At 40.9% G+C, this 20,180-nt stretch overlaps 1 protein-coding gene across 1 annotated transcript in view; it reads right to left on the bottom strand.

Moving 5' to 3' along the window:
* NBAS (NBAS subunit of NRZ tethering complex) overlaps positions 1–20,180 on the bottom strand; it is a 676,063-nt gene that overhangs the window by 526,979 nt on the left and 128,904 nt on the right. The window contains exons 21-22 of the mRNA XM_063442147.1: positions 15,357–15,493; positions 5,563–5,646 (exon numbers count right to left, since the gene is read on the bottom strand). Of these exons, the coding sequence (XP_063298217.1) occupies positions 5,563–5,646; positions 15,357–15,493 (221 nt within the window). The remainder of the gene's footprint in view (positions 1–5,562; positions 5,647–15,356; positions 15,494–20,180) is intronic.

Below are 20,180 nucleotides of genomic sequence, written 5' to 3'. Positions count from 1 at the left end.
GAAAGAGAGTATTATGAGTTCCTAAGTGAGGTATCAGAAATTGTTAAAAAGAAAATGTTTTGGGAAGGACATGTGGCAATTGCTGTGTCTTAAGAAAAGGAAAGTAACAAGAATAGATAATTAAATGTGCCAAGGCCAGGACGAAGGAGAAAATAGCAGAGTTATTAAAAGAGAAGTGAAAAGGCAGTGTAAGGAAAATAACAAAAGAAGGTATAATGAGACATAGCACAACATGGTAGCTATGTCAAAGAAGACTTCAATAAAGAAAGCTACCTTAAAAAAATGTTCTTTCTACTCAAAGGAAAAAAAGAGCTATTCTCTGATTGCATTGAATCACAACTTCTATATTAACTTTAAAACCAACTTGTTTAAATAATCTGCTGCATGGCTACATCATTTCTGCATGTATGTTGTGCTAGTCAGATTCCTGGCAAATGTATTGCTACAAAAAAAAAAAAATGGGTTTTTTTCCTAAACACAGAGCGCAAACTGTCTTAAGGGATTCTGGTATATGAAAATGAGGCTCAATAACCTTAGGGAACACTACAAACCATCCATCATTAGTGATGACAGCCTAAAGGCAGAGCGGGGCTTCAGCGAGCAGCTGGACCAGGGCAGGGCTGGCGCCACCTGTAAGGCGACCTAGGCAGCCGCCTAGGGCGCAACTTACCAGGGGGCGCCGGATCCTTGTGCCCTCTGCGCCTCCTCATGCTGCGCCGCCTGAGCGCTTCAACAAGCCCCAGGCGGCGCAGCACTGCTGCATGGAGGGCGGCCGGGTTTGTGACCGGCAGGAGGGAAGCGCAGAGCGCTCCCTCCTGCCGGTCTCTCCATGTAGCGTGGCCGGGCAGCGCGGAATGGGGACAGGAACCTTTGTTTCCTGTACCCGGCCGCCGGCGGAATGACAGGAAGTGCTCACTGAGTGAGCACTTCCTGTCATTCCGCCGGCGGCCGGGTACAGGAAACAGAGGTTCCTGTCCCGCGTTCCGCGCCACCCGGACACGCTACATGGGCAGGAGGGAAGGGTAAGGACCACTAGGGGAGGGAGGGGGGGTATAAGAACCACTAGGGGAGGGAGGGGGGGTATAAGGACCACTAGAGGAGGGAGGGGGGTATAAGGACCACTAGGGGAGGGAGGGGGGTATAAGGACCACTAGGGGAGGGGGGGGTATAAGGACTACGAGGGGGGGGAGGGTATAAGGACCACTAGGGGAGGGAGGGGGGGGGGGTATAAGGACCACTAGGGGAGGGAGGGAGGGGGTATAAGGACCACTAGGGGAGGGAGGGAGGGGGTATAAGGACCACTAGGGGAGGGAGGGAGGGGGTATAAGGACCACTAGGGGAGGGAGGGGGTATAAGGACCACTAGGGGAGGGAGGGGGGTATAAGGACCACTAGGGGAGGGATGGGGGGTATAAGGACCACTAGGGGAAGGAGGGGGTGGTATAAGGACCACTATGGGAGGGAGGGGGTGTAAGGACCACTATGGGAGGGAGGGGGTATAAGGACCACTAGGGGAGGGATGGGGGGTATAAGGACCACTATGGGAAGGAGGGGGGGGTATAAGGACCACTATGGGAGGAAGGGGGTATAAGGACCACTATGGGAGGGAGGGGGTGTAAGTACCACTATGGGAGGGAGGGGGTGTAAGTACCACTATGGGAGGGAGGGGGTATAAGGACCACTATGGGAGGGAGGGGGGTTAAGGACCACTAGGGGAGGGAGGGGGGGTTAAGGACCACTAGGGGAGGGAGGGGGGGTTAAGGACCACTAAGGGAGGGAGTGGGGGGATAAGGACCACTATGGGAGGTTGGGGGGGGGGGTAAGGACCACTAGGGGAGGGAGGGGGGATAAGGACCACTAGGGGAGGGAGGGGGATAAGGACCACTAGGGGAGGGAGGGAGGGGGGATAAGGACTACTAGGGGAGGGAGGGGGGATAAGGACCACTAGGGGAGGGGAGGGGGAGTAAGGACCACTAGGGGAGGGATGGGGGGTATAAGGACCACTATGGGAAGGAGGGGGGGTATAAGGACTACTATGGGAGGGAGGGGGTATAAGGACCACTATGGGAGGGAGGGGGTGTAAGTACCACTATGGGAGGGAGAGGGTGTAAGTACCACTATGGGAGGGAGGGGGGTTAAGGACCACTAGGGGAGGGAGGGGGGGTTAAGGACCACTAGGGGAGGGAGGGGGGGTTAAGGACCACTAGGGGAGGGAGGGGGGGTTAAGGACCACTAAGGGAGGGAGTGGGGGGATAAGGACCACTATGGGAGGTTGGGGGGGGGGTAAGGACCACTAGGGGAGGGAGGGGGGATAAGGACCACTAGGGGAGGGGGATAAGGACCACTAGGGGAGGGGGATAAGGACCACTAGGGGAGGGAGGGGGGATAAGGACCACTAGGGGAGGGGGATAAGGACCACTAGGGGAGGGAGGGAGGGGGATAAGGACCACTAGGGGAGGGAGGGAGGGGGGATAAGGACTACTAGGGGAGGGAGGGGGGATAAGGACCACTAGGGGAGGGAGGGAGGGGGGATAAGGACTACTAGGGGAGGGAGGGGGGATAAGGACCACTAGGGGAGGGGAGGGGGAGTAAGGACCACTAGGGGAGGGGAAGGTAAGGACCAGTAGGGGTGGGGAGGGGGAGCAAGGACCACTAGGGGAGGGGAGGGTAAGGACCACTAGGGGAGGGGAGGGTAAGGACCACTAGGGGAGGGGAGGGGGAAGTAAGGACCACTAGGGGAGGGGAGGGTAAGGACCACTAGGGGAGGGGTGAGTCAGGACCACTGGGGGAGGGGGGTGAAGGAACACAGGGGGGATGGGGGTGGGGAGGTCCACTAGGGGTTTGGGAGAGGGAGGACCACTAAGGGGGGGGGAAGGACCACCAAAGGGGGGTAAGGAGGGAGGACTAATAAGGAGAGGGGGGGAGGGTAAGGACCACTAAGGGGAGGGGGAGATTACCACTAAGGGGGTGGGGGGGAGTAGGGGAAGGTCTACTAAGGGCTTTGGGAGAGGGAGGACCACTAAGGGGTTTGGGAGAGGATGGACCACTAAGGGAGGGAGGGGGAGTGAGAAGTCCACCAAGGGGGACTGCAGGGACAGGGGGCCAAGGGAGAGCACTAAGTGACAGAAGGGGAGAACACGGAGGGACAGAAGGGAAGGGGAAATCAATAATTGACCGGAAGGGAGAGCACTATGAATTTTAAAAAAATAAATAAAGAGCTGTTCCCCTCTCAGTCCCTATCCTACCCCACAAACCCTCTCTTTTACACTACACACATACACAATGCTTCCCCCCACACACACACAGAAACATACAATGCATTCCTACTCACACACAGACACACCCGAAACACACAATGCATCCCTTACGTTCTCTTACATATTTAATGCACCCCTTACAGACACACACTGCATTCAATTACATACACAGAAACAAACCTTGCACCCCTTACACACACACACACACACACAGAGAGAAACATACAATGCATTCCTTACACGCAAACACACACTACATCCCCTATAAACACAGTACATCCCTTACACAAATTGCACACATAAAACATCCCCAACTCATGGATGGGCCATGTAGGTGGATTTATGGGTGGGCATTGTAGGCGTATGCCCCCTGGGGGCCCAGACCTTGAGCTGTGTAAGGGGCCCTAAAAAATGGAGCTGCTTCCTGTTCGTTAATTGTTGTGAGCACTGTTAAAAACAGTCTCCAGAGAGCCTCTTCTACACCAGACCTGTGGAGCCAGACTGAGCCCATCATCAGCCTCTTGTCCTCATCTGGTGGTAAGTAGGCAATCCAATATATTATTAGTGGCACTAATCTCTAATTTACCTCACATTAAATGGATACTATAGTCACCAGAAGCACTACAGCATAATGTAGTGGTTCTGGTGTCTATAGCCTGTGCCTGTAGGCTTTTTAATGTAAACACACTGTCTTTTCAGATAAAATACACTTTGTGAAGACTGGCGTTGGCCCATATGGCAGAGCATATGGGCGGGGCATTGTGATGTCACATGGTGGGCAGGACATATGGGGGGGGCGGCAAAAATTTTTTTGCCTAGGGCGGCAAAAATCCTTGCACCGGCCCTGGACCAGGGTTATGTAAAATACCCCCCCCCCCCTCTAAATTGGGTGTACCGAAAAGTAAATCAACGATACAGCATTCCAGTGTTATATATATATATATATTTATTGGGCTTTTTTTTGTTATCATACAGAATTATTCACTAAAGTGAGAATTCAAAGTGAATTTAAAATGTAAAAGGAACCCTACTGATTTTAGCTCTTTTAAAAGAGCTTAAAATTCCATCTATACATTTGGAGAGAACCTATTTAGAAATATTTTTTCTCCTATCTGAATCTCGATTCCATGGCAGATCCACAATGCCAAGGAATTGCGATACATGGAGAGCAAAGGAGACATTCCACAGCACGTCCCTATGCTTTCCATCCCTAGCAGCGTACATACAGCGTATGTGCAGTGGTTGCTATGGTAAGTCCCTATCTGGCACGGAGTTACGTGACGTCACTCCATTCAGAAGCCAGCATGTCTAAATCATTGAGGAGGTCTGCCCTGCTTGGAGAAGTATCCCCAAGCGGGGCAAATCAACGAAGTGCAGAGGAGAAACGCAGACAGACCTGAGCTATGTGTAACAGACATGTAACACCCACCTCTTTCATTCGATCATGGAGGTAGTTTCCATTTGAGGCCAATATAGCTATGATTTCAGTTCAGGTACTCTGGCCTTCAATTTAAAATAATCTTTAAATGTTCACTTTAGTGTCCATTTAATGTATTAGCATTAGACTAGAATAATCTATTAAGAGAAATGGACTCTAACGACTAGAAATAGCCCTCAAAACAGTTAAGTCTTTTTTTTTTTCTCTTCTAAAAGAACCTAGGAATAAACAATGACTTGACACAGAATGTAAATTTACAATGCTGACAAATGATCACATGAAATATAGTTCGACAACAATTAGAAATCTACCTTTTGGCCATAACCGCAATACAAACAACATTAAACGTTGGCTGATAATGTTGCCTTGACCTAGCAGGTTAGGGATATATTATAATATACGGTTGGAGGTGGGGGGAGAAATGGTAGGACACTAAAATTAAGTCCCTTCCATTATATGATCTGTATAAAGTACTTCACTGGGTACTGCTTATTTAAAGGAACAATTGTGCGCCCATGGCTGGAAGGTTTTTGAATACTTTTTTAATAAGATTGTTTTGTATTCAGTACCTGAAGCTAGATGCTCTCCTTTTAATTCAATCAAGGGCCTCGCTTGCAACTCCAAAAGAATAAAAAGCAATTTAGCTCTGCAAAAACCAACAAAGGGGACTGGTGGAAGGACTAGGATTTATCAAGGAAACTTCTTTATTAATGTTCACTAATGTTCTGCTTCATTCTTTGATGTGACTTAGTCATCCTATTAAATGTATTAACATATTGAGTGGAAAAACATAAAAACAGGCATTTCCATATGTATGAGTGTACAATCTGATGTGCTTCTTTCGGTAAGGTTTAAAATCTGGACTTACTTCCACTCGGGTTCTTCACACCAATCTTTGTGTCGATGTTCCTGCTCAATCCAAGGGACAATCTTTAGTTCTTCTCCAGCAGAGCTACAGATGGAAGAGAAGAAGAGATAACAGGCAAATGAATGCAAGTGCAAGGGAGGCAGGATTTTGCCAAACAAGTGAGATAGAACAGCCATAGCAAACAGTCTGTGCCAGTTATGGAGTAATATACAACTAATCCAAGAATATACACAGAGAAGATGTAACACCAGCAGCTTCAACAGATGTGACGTACAATGTACATGTCTTAAAATGTGCCATATAATGATGTATGTTGAAGAAGCCGGAAATAGGAAAATATGTGATACCCTTTTAAAGGCCCACTGCGGTACAGTGTCTAGTACAGAGTTAGGAAACCTTTGGCACTCCATAGACTACATCACCCATAATGCTCTACAGCCATAATGCCGGTAGAGTATCGAGGGAGATGTAGTCCACAACATCTGCAGTCCCAAAGTTTGCCTACCCCAGGTTGCCAAAATAAATACTTGAACATATCTCTGGCACTAGTTAGACGCTGTCCACTGCCACTTAACCATACAGGTGTGAGTCATTCCAACCTGACACAGAACCATGAATTATGTGCTTTAGCAAGATTGTAGTAGCCTGTGAGTTCTGTTAGTTCTGTTCTGTGAATGAATTCCTTTGATTAGGTGGATTTTTTTTTGTTCCATCAATTCTGACTCTGGCTGTTTGAACGTTTCTGAGTATTTCTGGTTTATGAACATTGGGTTGTTATTTGATTGTCTATCATTTAGAGGGTGGTCTGTACTTTCACACACCATTCCAAGGGCCAGCTGTCCCTATGTGCTGTTCTAAAGGGATACTCTAAGCACCAAAACCAATACTGCTTAATGTAGTGGTTCTAGTGCTAAAGAGACTGGCCCTGCAGCATCAGCAGAGAAAAGACAGTGTTTACATTGCGTTCTAAGGCCACCGCTAATGGCTGTCATTCATAGTCACTAGAGGCCCTTCCCGGTGATTGCAGGATCGAAGACCGGCCTTAATGTTCATAGAGTCATTAGACCCTGGAAACCACCACTCGCTTTATCGTTAAACCATTTCTGAACAAATTAACAGTAAATCAGTGTACCCGGGATACCTTTGACCACTCTAGGCACCCAGACCACTTCAGCTTAATGAAGTGGTCTGGGTGCCAGGTCCAGCTAGCTTTTACCCTTTTTTTTATAAACATTGCAGTTTCAGAGAAACTGCTATGTTTATACTGAGGGTTAAGCCAGCCTCCAGTGGCTGTCTCATTGACAGCCGCTAGAGGCGCTTGCGTGCTTCTCACTGTGAAAATCACAGTGAGAGCACGCAAGCGTCCATAGGAAAGCATTATGAATGCTTTCCTATGCGACCGGCTGAATGCGAGCGCGGCTCCTGTCGCGCATGCGCATTCAGCCGATGACGTCGCGAGGAAGAAGAGGAGGAGAAGGAAAGCTCCCCGCCCGGCGCTGGAGAAAGAGGTAAGTTTAACCCCTTCCTTCCCCCAGAGCCCAGCGGGGGGGGTGGTCCCTGAGGGTGGGGGCAACCTCAGGGCACTCTAGTGCCAGGAAAACGAGTATGTTTTCCTGGCACTAGAGTGGTCCTTTAAGCAACATACTAGACATAGCAGACAATGATAGGCTGCGAGTGGTCAGATGACTTTCGGTACTACGGTCAGGGCTTGGTAATGTGCAAGGCAAAGCATTGTTACTTAGAATCCTGCTTAGAATGGCCTTCTCTTATTCTGCATCAGCATCTCTTTGAGAACAAAAAAACATAGGTATTTAATAAGTGTGTTTGGCTGACTAGACAACAGGTGGAGTTGTAGCAAACAGAAGACTGTCTCGGATTCTTGATCTCTCTTGGTCTCTAGCTGTTTTTTTTGTTCTGTATTAATACAAAACCTGTAAAGTGCTTTCATTTGAATCCTGCTTAAAGGGAAACTGTCCCTTCCAAGGATTGTTAATATAATGCCTACATATCCCTATGTTTAACAAATTGGTGTTTCACACTAGGAGGAGGCCGTGGCAGCACTAAGGGAGACTCGGTGCTGGAGAGAAGGCAAGCAAATAATTGTCTTTCTTTTTTTTTTTTCCTATTAGCTGGCGGTGTACCCTTAAACTAAAACATGTCTTACTAATGCTACCATGTCCCTTTAACGTTTATGTATAAGCATTCCGGGAGAGTTGAGACTTTTGTCCAGGTATGAATAATGAACACCATTAACTAGAAAGGATCAGTATAACATTTGCAGCAAAAAAAAATATGTCAACAACAAGATATTTGACTGCAATATAAAAAAGTAAAAACAGACAGAAATTCAACACATATTAAAAAAAAAATGATATAAAAAGTTTGAAAGTATATAGCTTAAAAACAGTGGCCAAATTGAGTTTCTCTAAAATGTGGACAAAAAAAAAGCTGTAATCTAAAAATCGTGTTGAGAAAAGGGTTTTCAATGTCTCTTTTTTTGTGTGACCTTTAAAGCACATTTTAGTTATTTTCTTTGTTGTTTTTGACATAATCGTCATGTTAAAATGCCACAGACTGCAAGAAAGCATTTACCACACCATTTTCTACAATAAGTCAGGGAGAGAAGTTATTTTTTATATGTAAAGGGATGGGGGGCAGGGGGAGTTTTCAGATTTATTCAACATTGCAAGAAAATATTTAAGAAAGAGTTGTATGGCTTGGGAGAGACGTCTTGGCCCTCCATCTAAAGCCATCTACACTTTAACTATATGTATGAAACACAAAAAACAAGCATACTAAACACTCTCATCAGAAGACTGTTGGAAACAATGCGGTTCTAGGCATACATATATCCATCAGTGGTGGCATTGCCCTCAAATAATTCCACTGTGGTGTGTGATTGTTAAACTGATATCCTATTCTCCAAACCACAGTCCCATTAGACCCATGGATTTGGTTGCTGGCAAAATCTTTAAAAAATAAAACCAGACAGAGCTCAGAATAAATTAGTTGCTAAATGTGCATTGTCCACAAGAAGGTCCATCACTGAACAGTGCGGTGTGGCACAGGTGCCGACTATCTCAGAAGTCATCCGGAAGGTGGAGGATGAGGTAAGAATGGATAAACTCACAGCTGTCATTGATGACACTTCAAAGCACTTTTAGAAGACATGGGACCCTTGGCTATCAGACACCTACCTAGTGCCATAATCCAGATTATCCCATCCTCATGTATCTTACCCACTATTTTATCCTCTTGTCTTTTCCTTTTTATCATTGGTGGTCAAGTTTCTAGTAGGGTTACTGGCTTTTCTTTATCCCATCGTAAACATTTCACCCAGTTAACATTTATAATTTATACACCACAGGTTTTGCCATGGTGTTGTCTACCACGTGATGCCAAATGCAAATCTTGTTTGCATTTGGCATCACAAGATTTTCTGCGTTGGGTTAATCAGTTTGCCGGTACATGGATGGAGCAAGCACTACATAATTCACTCTTAGCAATGATAATTGTTACTACAACTGGAGTTTTAACATTGAAACCTATCACAGATATTAACCATGTACCAATGACATATGTTTGCATCCCTCTAGAATTCTAATTGTAGCAGTTACTACCTTGTTCAGCTTTATATGAGATTGTATTCATCATATTGCTTTTGCTTTCCCTAAATTAAGGAGTATCTGGAAGCAGTTTAAAGGGACACTATAGTCACCTGAACAACTTTAGCTTAATGAAGCAGTTTTGGTGTATAGAACATGCCCCTGCAGCCTCACTGCTCAATCCTCTGCCATTTAGGAGTTAAATCCCTTTGTTTATGAACCCTAGTCACACCTCCCTGCATGTGACTTGCACAGCCTTCCATAAATACTTCCTGTTAAGAGAGCCCTATTTAGGCTTTCTTTATTGCAAGTTATGTTTAATTAAGATTTTCTTATACCCTGCTATGTTAATAGCTTGCTAGACCATGCAAGAGCCTCCTGTATGTGATTAAAGTCAAATTTAGAGATTGAGATACAATTATTTAAGGTAAATTACATCTGTTTGAAAGTGAAACCAGTTTTTTTTCATGCAGGCTCTGTCAATCATAGCCAGGGGAGGTGTGGCTAGGGCTGCATAAACAGAAACAAAGTGATTTTTGACAGTGAATTGAGCAGTGAAATTGCAGGGGAATGATCTATACACTAAAACTGCTTTATTTAGCTAAAGTAATTTAGGTGACTATAGTGTTCCTTTAAGCTCTATGTATTGCAAGTTAGCATGTAAATCTCCAAGTTAAAATTAGTGTAGGTCCCACTGATATTGGGGTATGTGGCACAGTGGTGTGCTTAACACAATATGGTGTAACTGAATCCCCATATTTGTTTGCTAACATAGGTGATATTAAGTAGCCTTGTAAAAATGTATTTATTCCTGCGATACCTTTTGTGCACCACTTTATACCACAATTTGTTGAATTGGTTAATTTGTAAACTGTGTTCCCAGGGCTAAGGATAACATTTTCTATAAATACTTGACCCTGTTGATGTTGCCACACATTCTCATACGTGCATAAGTGTTTCTAGTGGGGAGCTTTGTGGATTGAAGCCCTGGATGTGGAACTCTTCAGCTCTGAAGCTCTACAAGTAGTGGAGGGGGTGGAAGGATTATAGTGTTTTGTTTTTTTATTATCATTTGTTTATTAGAATACATTTTACTTAAAGTAGTCACCTGACACAAAAAAAAAAAAGACCACTATTACAGTGCTCTGCAAGGTAGCTGTTGGGAAGCGGTGCCTTGGAACAGAATCTAAGCATCGATTAGTTAGATAGTGCAGCCGGATTGCATTGGATAGCTGGCTAGGCAGCCTGAACCTGTTTCTAGCTATGCTTTCATTCGCATCCTGCAGAGTATAAGCAGCACACTGTCCATGGATGGAGAGGAGGGGACACAAAACAGAGAGAGTTTTGCTTTGGGCTCAAGCCATAGGTGTTTCTGGAACCTAGCAACATCTGTGAATTTCACCATTTTTCTTATTTATTAAATGCAAAATGGAGTTTAATTATTTTATTATTAGTTTCATTTTACTATACAGACTTTTTTTTTTTTTTACCTATAAAGTAATCATTTTTGCTAATTAAAATCCTCTTGGCAATTTCATTGTCAACAGAGCGATTACTTAAATATTTAAAGCAATGTGTTGCAGTTACGTTATTTGAGATTGAAATCTCCGCCACCCACCAAAAAATAGAAGCCTAGCAGCAATACAATTTTATTTCCCCAGAATATATTTCATAAACTTTGCATTTCCTAGATTAAATATCTCGGAGTTCCAGAGAGGAGTAGCTAGTCTATATCAAAGCATTCACGAAGTACATCTCCCTGCATTACATTCTGATTAAGTTATCTAATCAGATTTGATTTTGAGAGGTTAGGGACCTTATCTTGTTAAGTTTCCTTTGAGGAAAAAGGCGGTTTGATTTCCAGCACTAAATCAGTTTGTCATTCTAAAAGCTCCATGCAGGTTTTATACATCACCGCAGATAATACAATTATATCTGGGGGAAAAAAATAAATAAAAATAAAATATTTTAATCACCGGGAAACTGAAGTAGCTTTTTTGTTTGTCCAGAAAATAGCAATTCACGTGCTAACAAGATTAGAAGCAAAATGAAACGATATTCTAAGAATACTTGGTGTATTTCGACTGACAATGGCTGTGCTCTGAAGGGGGTTTTGCTGTGTGTGATCTTTAATTTGGTTTAAAAGTTCACAGTACAAGCATTACTATATCTAATACAACATGATTAGAATTGCCACCTCGGAAATGTTTTGCCAAACAGATATACAATTCACTTGCAGAAAATGAAAGAATTAATCAGGTCAAGTTCACAAAGGACACAGGGTGAATAATAAAACGTTTTCCCTTTGACAGCATGTGACTGCTACATAATTCTAGCTAGCACTTTATGTGCCTTCCACAAGTGTAAACTCTAGTTAAAGGGTTACTAAAGGCACCCAAGTCCACTTCATCTCGATGAAGTGGCCTGGGCGCAGTGCCCTTGCCGTTTTAACCCTGCAGTAACACTGCCGTTTCATAGAAACAGCAATGTTTTAATTGCAGGGTTAAACTATAGCTTTTGTATTCCTAATGCAACAGTGTTCCTTTAAGGACAAACTGGTCTACTGTGCAACTTTCTCCCTGTTACAGGGAAGCTGTGCAGCATCCCTTGTCAAGTTCTGGCACACTCTGATTAGCACACAGATATATGCTGTGACTACAACGAAGAGTCCTGCAAGGGGAAAGATTCTTTGGTACCAGGACTAACAGAACACATTCCCTCCGGAACATCAGGAATTCTCTGTACACCATAAATAACATGCAAAATAACGCAAAAACACCATAAAATGTAAATAACCCTGCAAGTTTTAAAATAACATAATATTTGTCTCAGTTCTCGCTTATACTTGTTCTCCCATCAACAAAGAGTAATTTGCAGTAGAAAAACCAAACACAAAAGGACACACGTATAGAATCACATTGATAGTGTAACACAGTATTGCAATGTCACATACTAATGACATACATCACTCACTTGATGGCATGGATTGTTTAACTAAAAAAAAAATATTTCCACTTGAAGCCAATTTTTCTAAATGTCTTCCATGTGCAATGAAAAAAAGAGCATATACAGTGCAATACCTTTTTAAATATGTATTAAAGGACCACTATAGTGCCAGGAAAACAAACTAGTTTTCCTGACACTATAGGATCTTTAGGTCCCCCCCACCCCCACCCTCAGGCTCCCACTGCCGCTGAAATGGTGCAAAAATAACGTATATAAAATAGCAAATAACAGCTAGTACTCAAAAAAGTGTTTTGTCTGGTTGCAGACATTATCGGGTTATAATATGGACATAGAATTCTAGCAGAATACATTTTATAGCACAATACTGCATCCATCTGAGCAGAATATTACATATATACATTGAATCCATATATGGCTAATATTTATAAAACCATACATATTAACATTTGCTAGATAAAAACTCGTTATAAATAAAAGTTTGCAGTATAAACAACAGGATGGGATTTCTAACCCTTAACCATAAGTGTCTTGTTAAAAAATAAAAAAATAAAAAATCATAACCGACAGATGCACTATTCATAATTTTAAAGGGACACTCCAGATCCCTAAAGCACTGCAGCTTGCTGAAAAGCTTTATGTGTGAAGAGTGTGTTCTCTTTTTTTCATTTTGGAAATAGTGCAGATTCAATAGAAATTCACACTTTTATAAATTATACTTGTTACACCCTGTTGGCTTTTCAAGCAGACAGCAGGTCCTGTTACTTCCTGGTTTGGCTAGCTTATTTGCACTGAACTGAAGAGGCAGGAATTGCCCAGAGCACCTGCCTTGCAAAGACTTCTCATTGAGTTGCATTGGGAATTCTGTGATTGGACAGCCACATATAGTCTGGTCGGGGTTAGAAGAGGAGGGTTTGCAAAGGCATCAGACAAGATCTTTTGTAAGCAGTTCTAGATGTAACTCCAATGTAAAAAAGCATAATATATGCATGCACGTTTTAATTTAATTTTCATTCATTTTGTATTTGGGCAGTGGAGTGTCCCTTTTAATACAGTATGCCTGTTGATGATAATAATGGAGGCTGGACAGGAAGGGAAATATGCTGCATTTAAAAGAAAATCTACCAGTGTGTGTCACTGTTTTAAGAAGCACTGTGGTCAAAAAATGTTTGCAATGAGTTAGAATTTGAGGTTTGCAGAATGCATGCAAGGCCCATAGATGCTACTGAGCCAGCTTTGGCCAGATTTCCCAAGGAGTGCCTCCATTGCCGCATTACATCTACACTAAAGGGAATTCAGGTTGTATTGAAAACATAAGAGGATTTTATAAATTACCAAATAAAATGTGAACTGACTGAATAGTCATTTATATCTAAGCTCTTCTGATCACAAGGCTTTTTATTCAAACTAATAATATCCGCAGGTATGAGCAGTGGATTGTTTTAACTAAATAGCAAAGTGTACGTTTCGTCATAAAATGCCTTTTCTGAATAAAGAACTTAATAAATGAAATATTACATAGTGACCTACAATGCAGAGGAGATGCAATGAGGGTGATGAATCTTGTGCAAATCACCCTTTCATGATAAAACATCAAAGTCCTCCTGGCATCTACTGGATAATGAAGTCTATCTTATTCTGATTTATGAGACACAGTGCAACATGCTTCTAATCTCATTTCAAAATTTAAAAGCCAGCCTGAAACAACTTCAGGCAAAAGAAGTATCTATTTTAATTATAGTGGAGTTTCAAGTCATTCTTGAGACAGAAAGATCTATTATAACCGAGTAGCAGAATAATCTCGCTGGTCTTGCATGCATTTAAAATGTGTGTTTGCTTTGGAGGAAAATAACTCATATTTTATCTATTCCTCACAATATGCAAGTTCTGCTTTTCAGGAGCTGGCAGTCGCTGTGCATGTGATGTTCCCGTAATTCTCTCGATGCAGATAATTATTTTGGGGGGAGATTGTATTTTTTTTATTACATTGGCGAGCCCACTTTATATTAACAGTAGCAGTCACTCTCCATTGCGCCTTACATAGGTTATGATGCAAGGAAGTCTATTTATTCTTCTCAATCGCCTCTAACATGCTCCGTTGTAGATTTCTATAAAGGAGTCTCAAATTGGGGCTTGCTATGAAGATGCATTATGGAACTCTGGTAAGCACTCAGCTTTGTTTTGTTACAGTTATCTCACCTCTTCTAATAATACGCCCACTGGTCTGGCCATAATACAATTCCATCCAAGACATTCCAACCCTCTTTTTCCTTACTTTTCCAAGCTTGACTGAGTTCATCAAGAACAACGAGCTACTCTTTTCCTCTTGCTTCCAAGTTATACCTTTTGCACAACCTGGCTTTTATCCTGAACAATAATCTTTTATAAACCTTGTGGTCCGTTATTTTGGAGACAAAGTACACAAAAATGCTGTTCTGTTAAAATGAAGGACACAAAAAAAACGTTCTGTTTTAGTCTTATCCTCCTTGACTTCTACACCATCTTTATTACAATGAATCATCCTACCACTATTTCATCTCTGTCTAATCTAAGTGTCACTGTGATAACCTTCAACTGAACCTTGCTTTCCTACCTCGCTCACTTCATTCCACTCACTTCTGCATTACCAATATTCATTTCATCAATATTTTAATGCCATTATGCCATTCATTGGCTTAGTGAGAAATTGATATTGATGAAATTGGTGTTGCTATTGCACAAGAGGAACATCAAGAAAAGTAGTTCTGGTGAGAGGGTGGCCCGTGCCCATGGCATAAAAACTCATCTTACAAGAACTGTGGGGGGGGGAAGAGGGGGAGGCAGCACCTACAGCCTAAGGGCACCATAACCACAATATCAGCCACATGTGAAAGCAGACTGTTTTATTCAATTAGTTAAAACTTTAGTGCTCTCCAAAAATCACTTGCCCTTTAAAGCCATTAGAAGAAAAAGAAAAAGGATCACCTAACCAATAATAATGCAATTGGATATTGTGAATTAACAGCAATCTGCAAACAGCATTCCACTGGTTTCTATGGTGATAGCTCTACATTATTACTCTTGAGTTTCTATTCACATGTAACTTCTTTGTTGGCTTACAATCAACTTGTTTATTTTTGCCTATGTTTTGCAGGATTTACAATTTTGCAGTTTGGTTTTAATTCATTACTCTTTGGTAATGAATAAACCCCATTGTAATTTATAAAACCATTTAATCCATCTTACCAAGCCTCTGGAAGGAGTACAGCGTATTCATGTGGGCTTGTAGTCTCGGGAAAATTGGACAGAATAGCTAGCATATGAGGGAGCAGCTCCGATCCATGGTACGTAAACAGTATTTCCAGGGCTTGTACATTACTTTCCTGTTAACAACAAGAGTATAACTTGTTAGCATGCAAAATGAATGCTGGCAAACATAGGTACGTATTACATTTTAAATAAAATAGCACATCACACATTTAGAGAAGGAAATGACACTATAACATTGTAAGAGGTCCTACAGTGAATAGTGTAATACTTTATGGGGCCTGTGCATAGACTAAATGAGAGTATGACACATACTGATACACTGATGGAGCCTGTATATAGACTATATCATAGTATACAGCTTTATGGAGCCTGTATATAGACTATATCATAGTATAGAGCTTTATGGAGCCTGTATATAGACTATATCATAGTATACAGCTTTATGGAGCCTGTATATAGACTATATCATAGTATACAGCTTTATGGAGCCTGTATATAGACTATATCATAGTATACAGCTTTATGGAGCCTGTATATAGACTATATAATAGTATACAGCTTTATGGAGCCTGTAGATAGACTATATCATAGTATACAGCTTTATGGAGCCTGTATATAGACGATATCAGAGTATACAGCTTTATGGAGCCTGTATATAGACTATATCATAGTATACAGCTTTATGGAGCCTGTATATAGACTATATCAGAGTATACAGCTTTATGGAGCCTGTATATAGACTATATCATAGTATACAGCTTTATGGAGCCTGTATATAGACTATATCATAGTATACAGCTTTATGGAGCCTGTATATAGACTATATCATAGTATACAGCTTTATGGAGCCTGTATATAGACAATATCATAGTATACAACTTTATGGAGCCTGTATATAGACTATATCATAGTATACAGCTTTATGGAGCCTGTATATAGACTATATCAGAATATACAGCTTTATGGAGCCTGTATATAGACTATATCATAGTATACAGCTTTATGGAGCCTGTATATAGACTATATCATAGTATACAGCTTTATGGAGCCTGTATATAGCCTATATCATAGTATACAGCTTTATGGAGCCTGTAGATAGACTATATCAGGGATAGGCAACCTTTGGCATTCCAGATGTTGTGGACTACACCTCCCATAATGCTCTCACACCCATAATGCTGACAAAGCATCATGGGAGGTGTAGTCCAAAACATCTGGAGTGCCGAAGGTTGCCTATGCCTGGACTATATCATAGTATACAGCTTTATGGAGCCTGTATATAGACTATATCAGAGTATACAGCTTTATGGAGCCTGTATATAGACTATATCAGAATATACAGCTTTATGGAGCCTGTATATAGACTATATCATAGTATACAGCTTTATGGATCCTGTATATAGACTATATCATAGTATACAGCTTTATGGAGCCTGTATATAGACTATATCATAGTATACAGCTTTATGGAGCCTGTATATAGACTATATCATAGTATACAGCTCTATGGAGCCTGTATATAGACTATATCATAGTATACAGCTTTATGGAGCCTGTAGATAGACTATATCATAGTATACAGCTCTATGGAGCCTGTATATAGACTATATCAGAGTATACAGCTTTATGGAGCCTGTATATAGACTATATCCGAATATACAGCTTTATGGAGCCTGTATATAGACTATATCATAGTATACAGCTTTATGGATCCTGTATATGGACTAGATCATAGTATACAGCTTTATGGAGCCTGTATATAGACTATATCATAGAATACAGCTTTATGGAGCCTGTATATAGACTATATCATAGTATACAGCTCTATGGAGCCTGTATATAGACTATATCATAGAATACAGCTTTATGGAGCCTGTAGATAGACTATGTCATAGTATACAGCTTTATGGAGCCTGTATATAGACTACGGTATATCAGAGTATACAGCTTTATGGAGCCTGTATATAGACTATATCAGAATATACAGCTTTATGGAGCCTGTATATAGACTATATCATAGTATACAACTTTATGGAGCCTGTATATAGACTATATCATAGTATACAGCTTTATGGAGCCTGTATATAGACTATATCATAGGATACAGCTTTATGGAGCCCGTATATAGACTATATCATAGTATACAGCTTTATGGATCCCGTATATAGACTGTATCATAGTATACAGCTTTATGGAGCCTGTATATAGACTATATCATAGTATACAGCTTTATGGATCCCGTATATAGACTGTATCATAGTATACAGCTTTATGGAGCCCGTATATAGACTATATCATAGTATACAGCTTTATGGATCCCGTATATAGACTGTATCATAGTATACAGCTTTATGGAGCCTGTATATAGATTATATCATAGTATACAGCTTTATGGAGCCTGTATATAGACTATATCATAGTATACAGCTTTATGGAGCCTGTATATAGACTGTATCAGAGCATACAGCTTTATGGAGCCTGTATATAGACTATATCATGGTATACAGCTTTATGGAGCCTGAATATAGACTATATCATAGTATACAGCTTTATGGATCCCGTATATAGACTATATCATAGTATACAGCTTTATGGAGCCTGTATATAGACTATATCATAGTATACAGCTTTATGGAGCCTGTATATAGACTATATCAGAATATACAGCTTTATGGAGCCTGTATATAGACTATATCATAGTATACAGCTTTATGGAGCCTGTATATAGACTATATCATAGTATACAGCTTTATGGATCCCGTATATAGACTATATCATAGTATACAGCTTTATGGAGCCTGTATATAGACTATATCATAGTATACAGCTTTATGGAGCCTGTATATAGACTATATCAGAGTATACAGCTTTATGGAGCCTGTATATAGACTATATCATAGTATACAGCTTTATGGATCCTGTATATAGACTATACCATAGTATACAGCTTTATGGAGCCTGTATATAGACTATACCATAGTATAGGGCTTTATGGATCCTGTATATAGACTATATCATAGTATACAGCTTTATGGATCCCGTATATAGACTATATCATAGTATACAGCTTTATGGAGCCTGTATATAGACTATATCATAGTATACAGCTTTATGGAGCCTGTATATAGACTATATCAGAGTATACAGCTTTATGGAGCCTGTATATAGACTATATCATAGTATACAGCTTTATGGGGCCTGTATATAGACTATATCATAGTATACAGCTTTATGGAGCCTGTATATAGACTATATCATAGTATACAGCTTTATGGAGCCTGTATATAGACTATATCATAGTATACAGCTTTATGGAGCCTGTATATAGACTATATCAGAATATACAGCTTTATGGAGCCTGTATATAGACTATATCATAGTATACAGCTTTATGGAGCCTGTATATAGACTATATCATAGTATACAGCTTTATGGAGCCTGTATATAGACTATATCATAGTATACAGCTTTATGGAGCCTGTATATAGACTATATCAGAGCATACAGCTTTATGGAGCCCGTATATAGACTATATCATAGTATACAGCTTTATGGAGCCTGTATATAGACTATATCATAGTATACAGCTTTATGGAGCCTGTATATAGACTATATCATAGTATACAGCTTTATGGAGCCTGTATATAGACTATATCAGAATATACAGCTTTATGGAGCCTGTATATAGATTATATCATAGTATACAGCTTTATGGGGCCTGTATATAGACTATATCATAGTATACAGCTTTATGGAGCCTGTATATAGACTATATCAGAATATACAGCTTTATGGAGCCTGTATATAGACTATATCAGAATATACAGCTTTATGGAGCCTGTATATAGACTACCGGTATATCAGAATATACAGCTTTCTGGAGTGTGTACATGGAATGCGCCACTTTATGGGACCTCCATATACATATGTCAGGACTATAAAACACTGAATTTAGAACAGCAATGTGCGGACGTGTCAGATAGCAGCATTATCGGACCTATTATATGTACAGCCTCCATGTTAAATCTGTACAGGAAAAACACATTTACCCTGTCAAAGAATATTTAATGCTTCCCATCACACAAAAAAGTGTTATGTTCGCCTCTTAACTAAATTAAATATATCACTGGCACACGCAACAGTAACACAGAGCGAAGCGTGCCAAAAAAGGAGTAGCTCAAGGCAATTGCAGTCATTTTTCCAGCAAGTCAATCAGTTCATTTATCATTTATGCTTTCAGAGACACTATATGTATTCGCCGGCGCACGGTCTGCTTCTACTTGACTAGGGATGACACTTCACGGTCACTATCCACGTTAATGACTTTGGCATGATGTTTGACAATTCCTGTATCCAGACTTCCCATGGTAGGAATTCATTAGGATTCCGGTTTGAGTTTGAGGATATTTGCACATACAAACATATCAGACAAAATGTGAGAAGATAACATCCTTCTCAACTTAATAGGCATTAAATAGAATAGATCAGCCTTAATCCCTTTAAAAATGATGGCAAGCGATTGCATGAAGCCATTATATTATGACATGTTTGGGATAAAGGGATAAGTAAGGTGTGTTCTAAATTGGATCATGGAATGATTTAGGAGCCACTGGACTTTAAATATACATTCACTTACAAAAGCACACATTATTTATAATGTTGTTTGGAGAAAAATGGTGTCTACCACACAATGAGGTTTATTCATTAAACTGGTCATTACAGAAGACAACATGTCAGCTGCAAATGCTTACTTTTTAATCTGCTCAAAGAGATTCTCTTCAAATATATATATATATATCT

Source organism: Pelobates fuscus, chromosome 2 (assembly GCF_036172605.1).
Source record: "Pelobates fuscus isolate aPelFus1 chromosome 2, aPelFus1.pri, whole genome shotgun sequence".
Classification (NCBI taxonomy): domain Eukaryota; kingdom Metazoa; phylum Chordata; class Amphibia; order Anura; family Pelobatidae; genus Pelobates; species Pelobates fuscus.
Note: the sequence above shows the minus strand (reverse complement) of the source record. Positions and strands in the feature narration are given on the sequence as shown.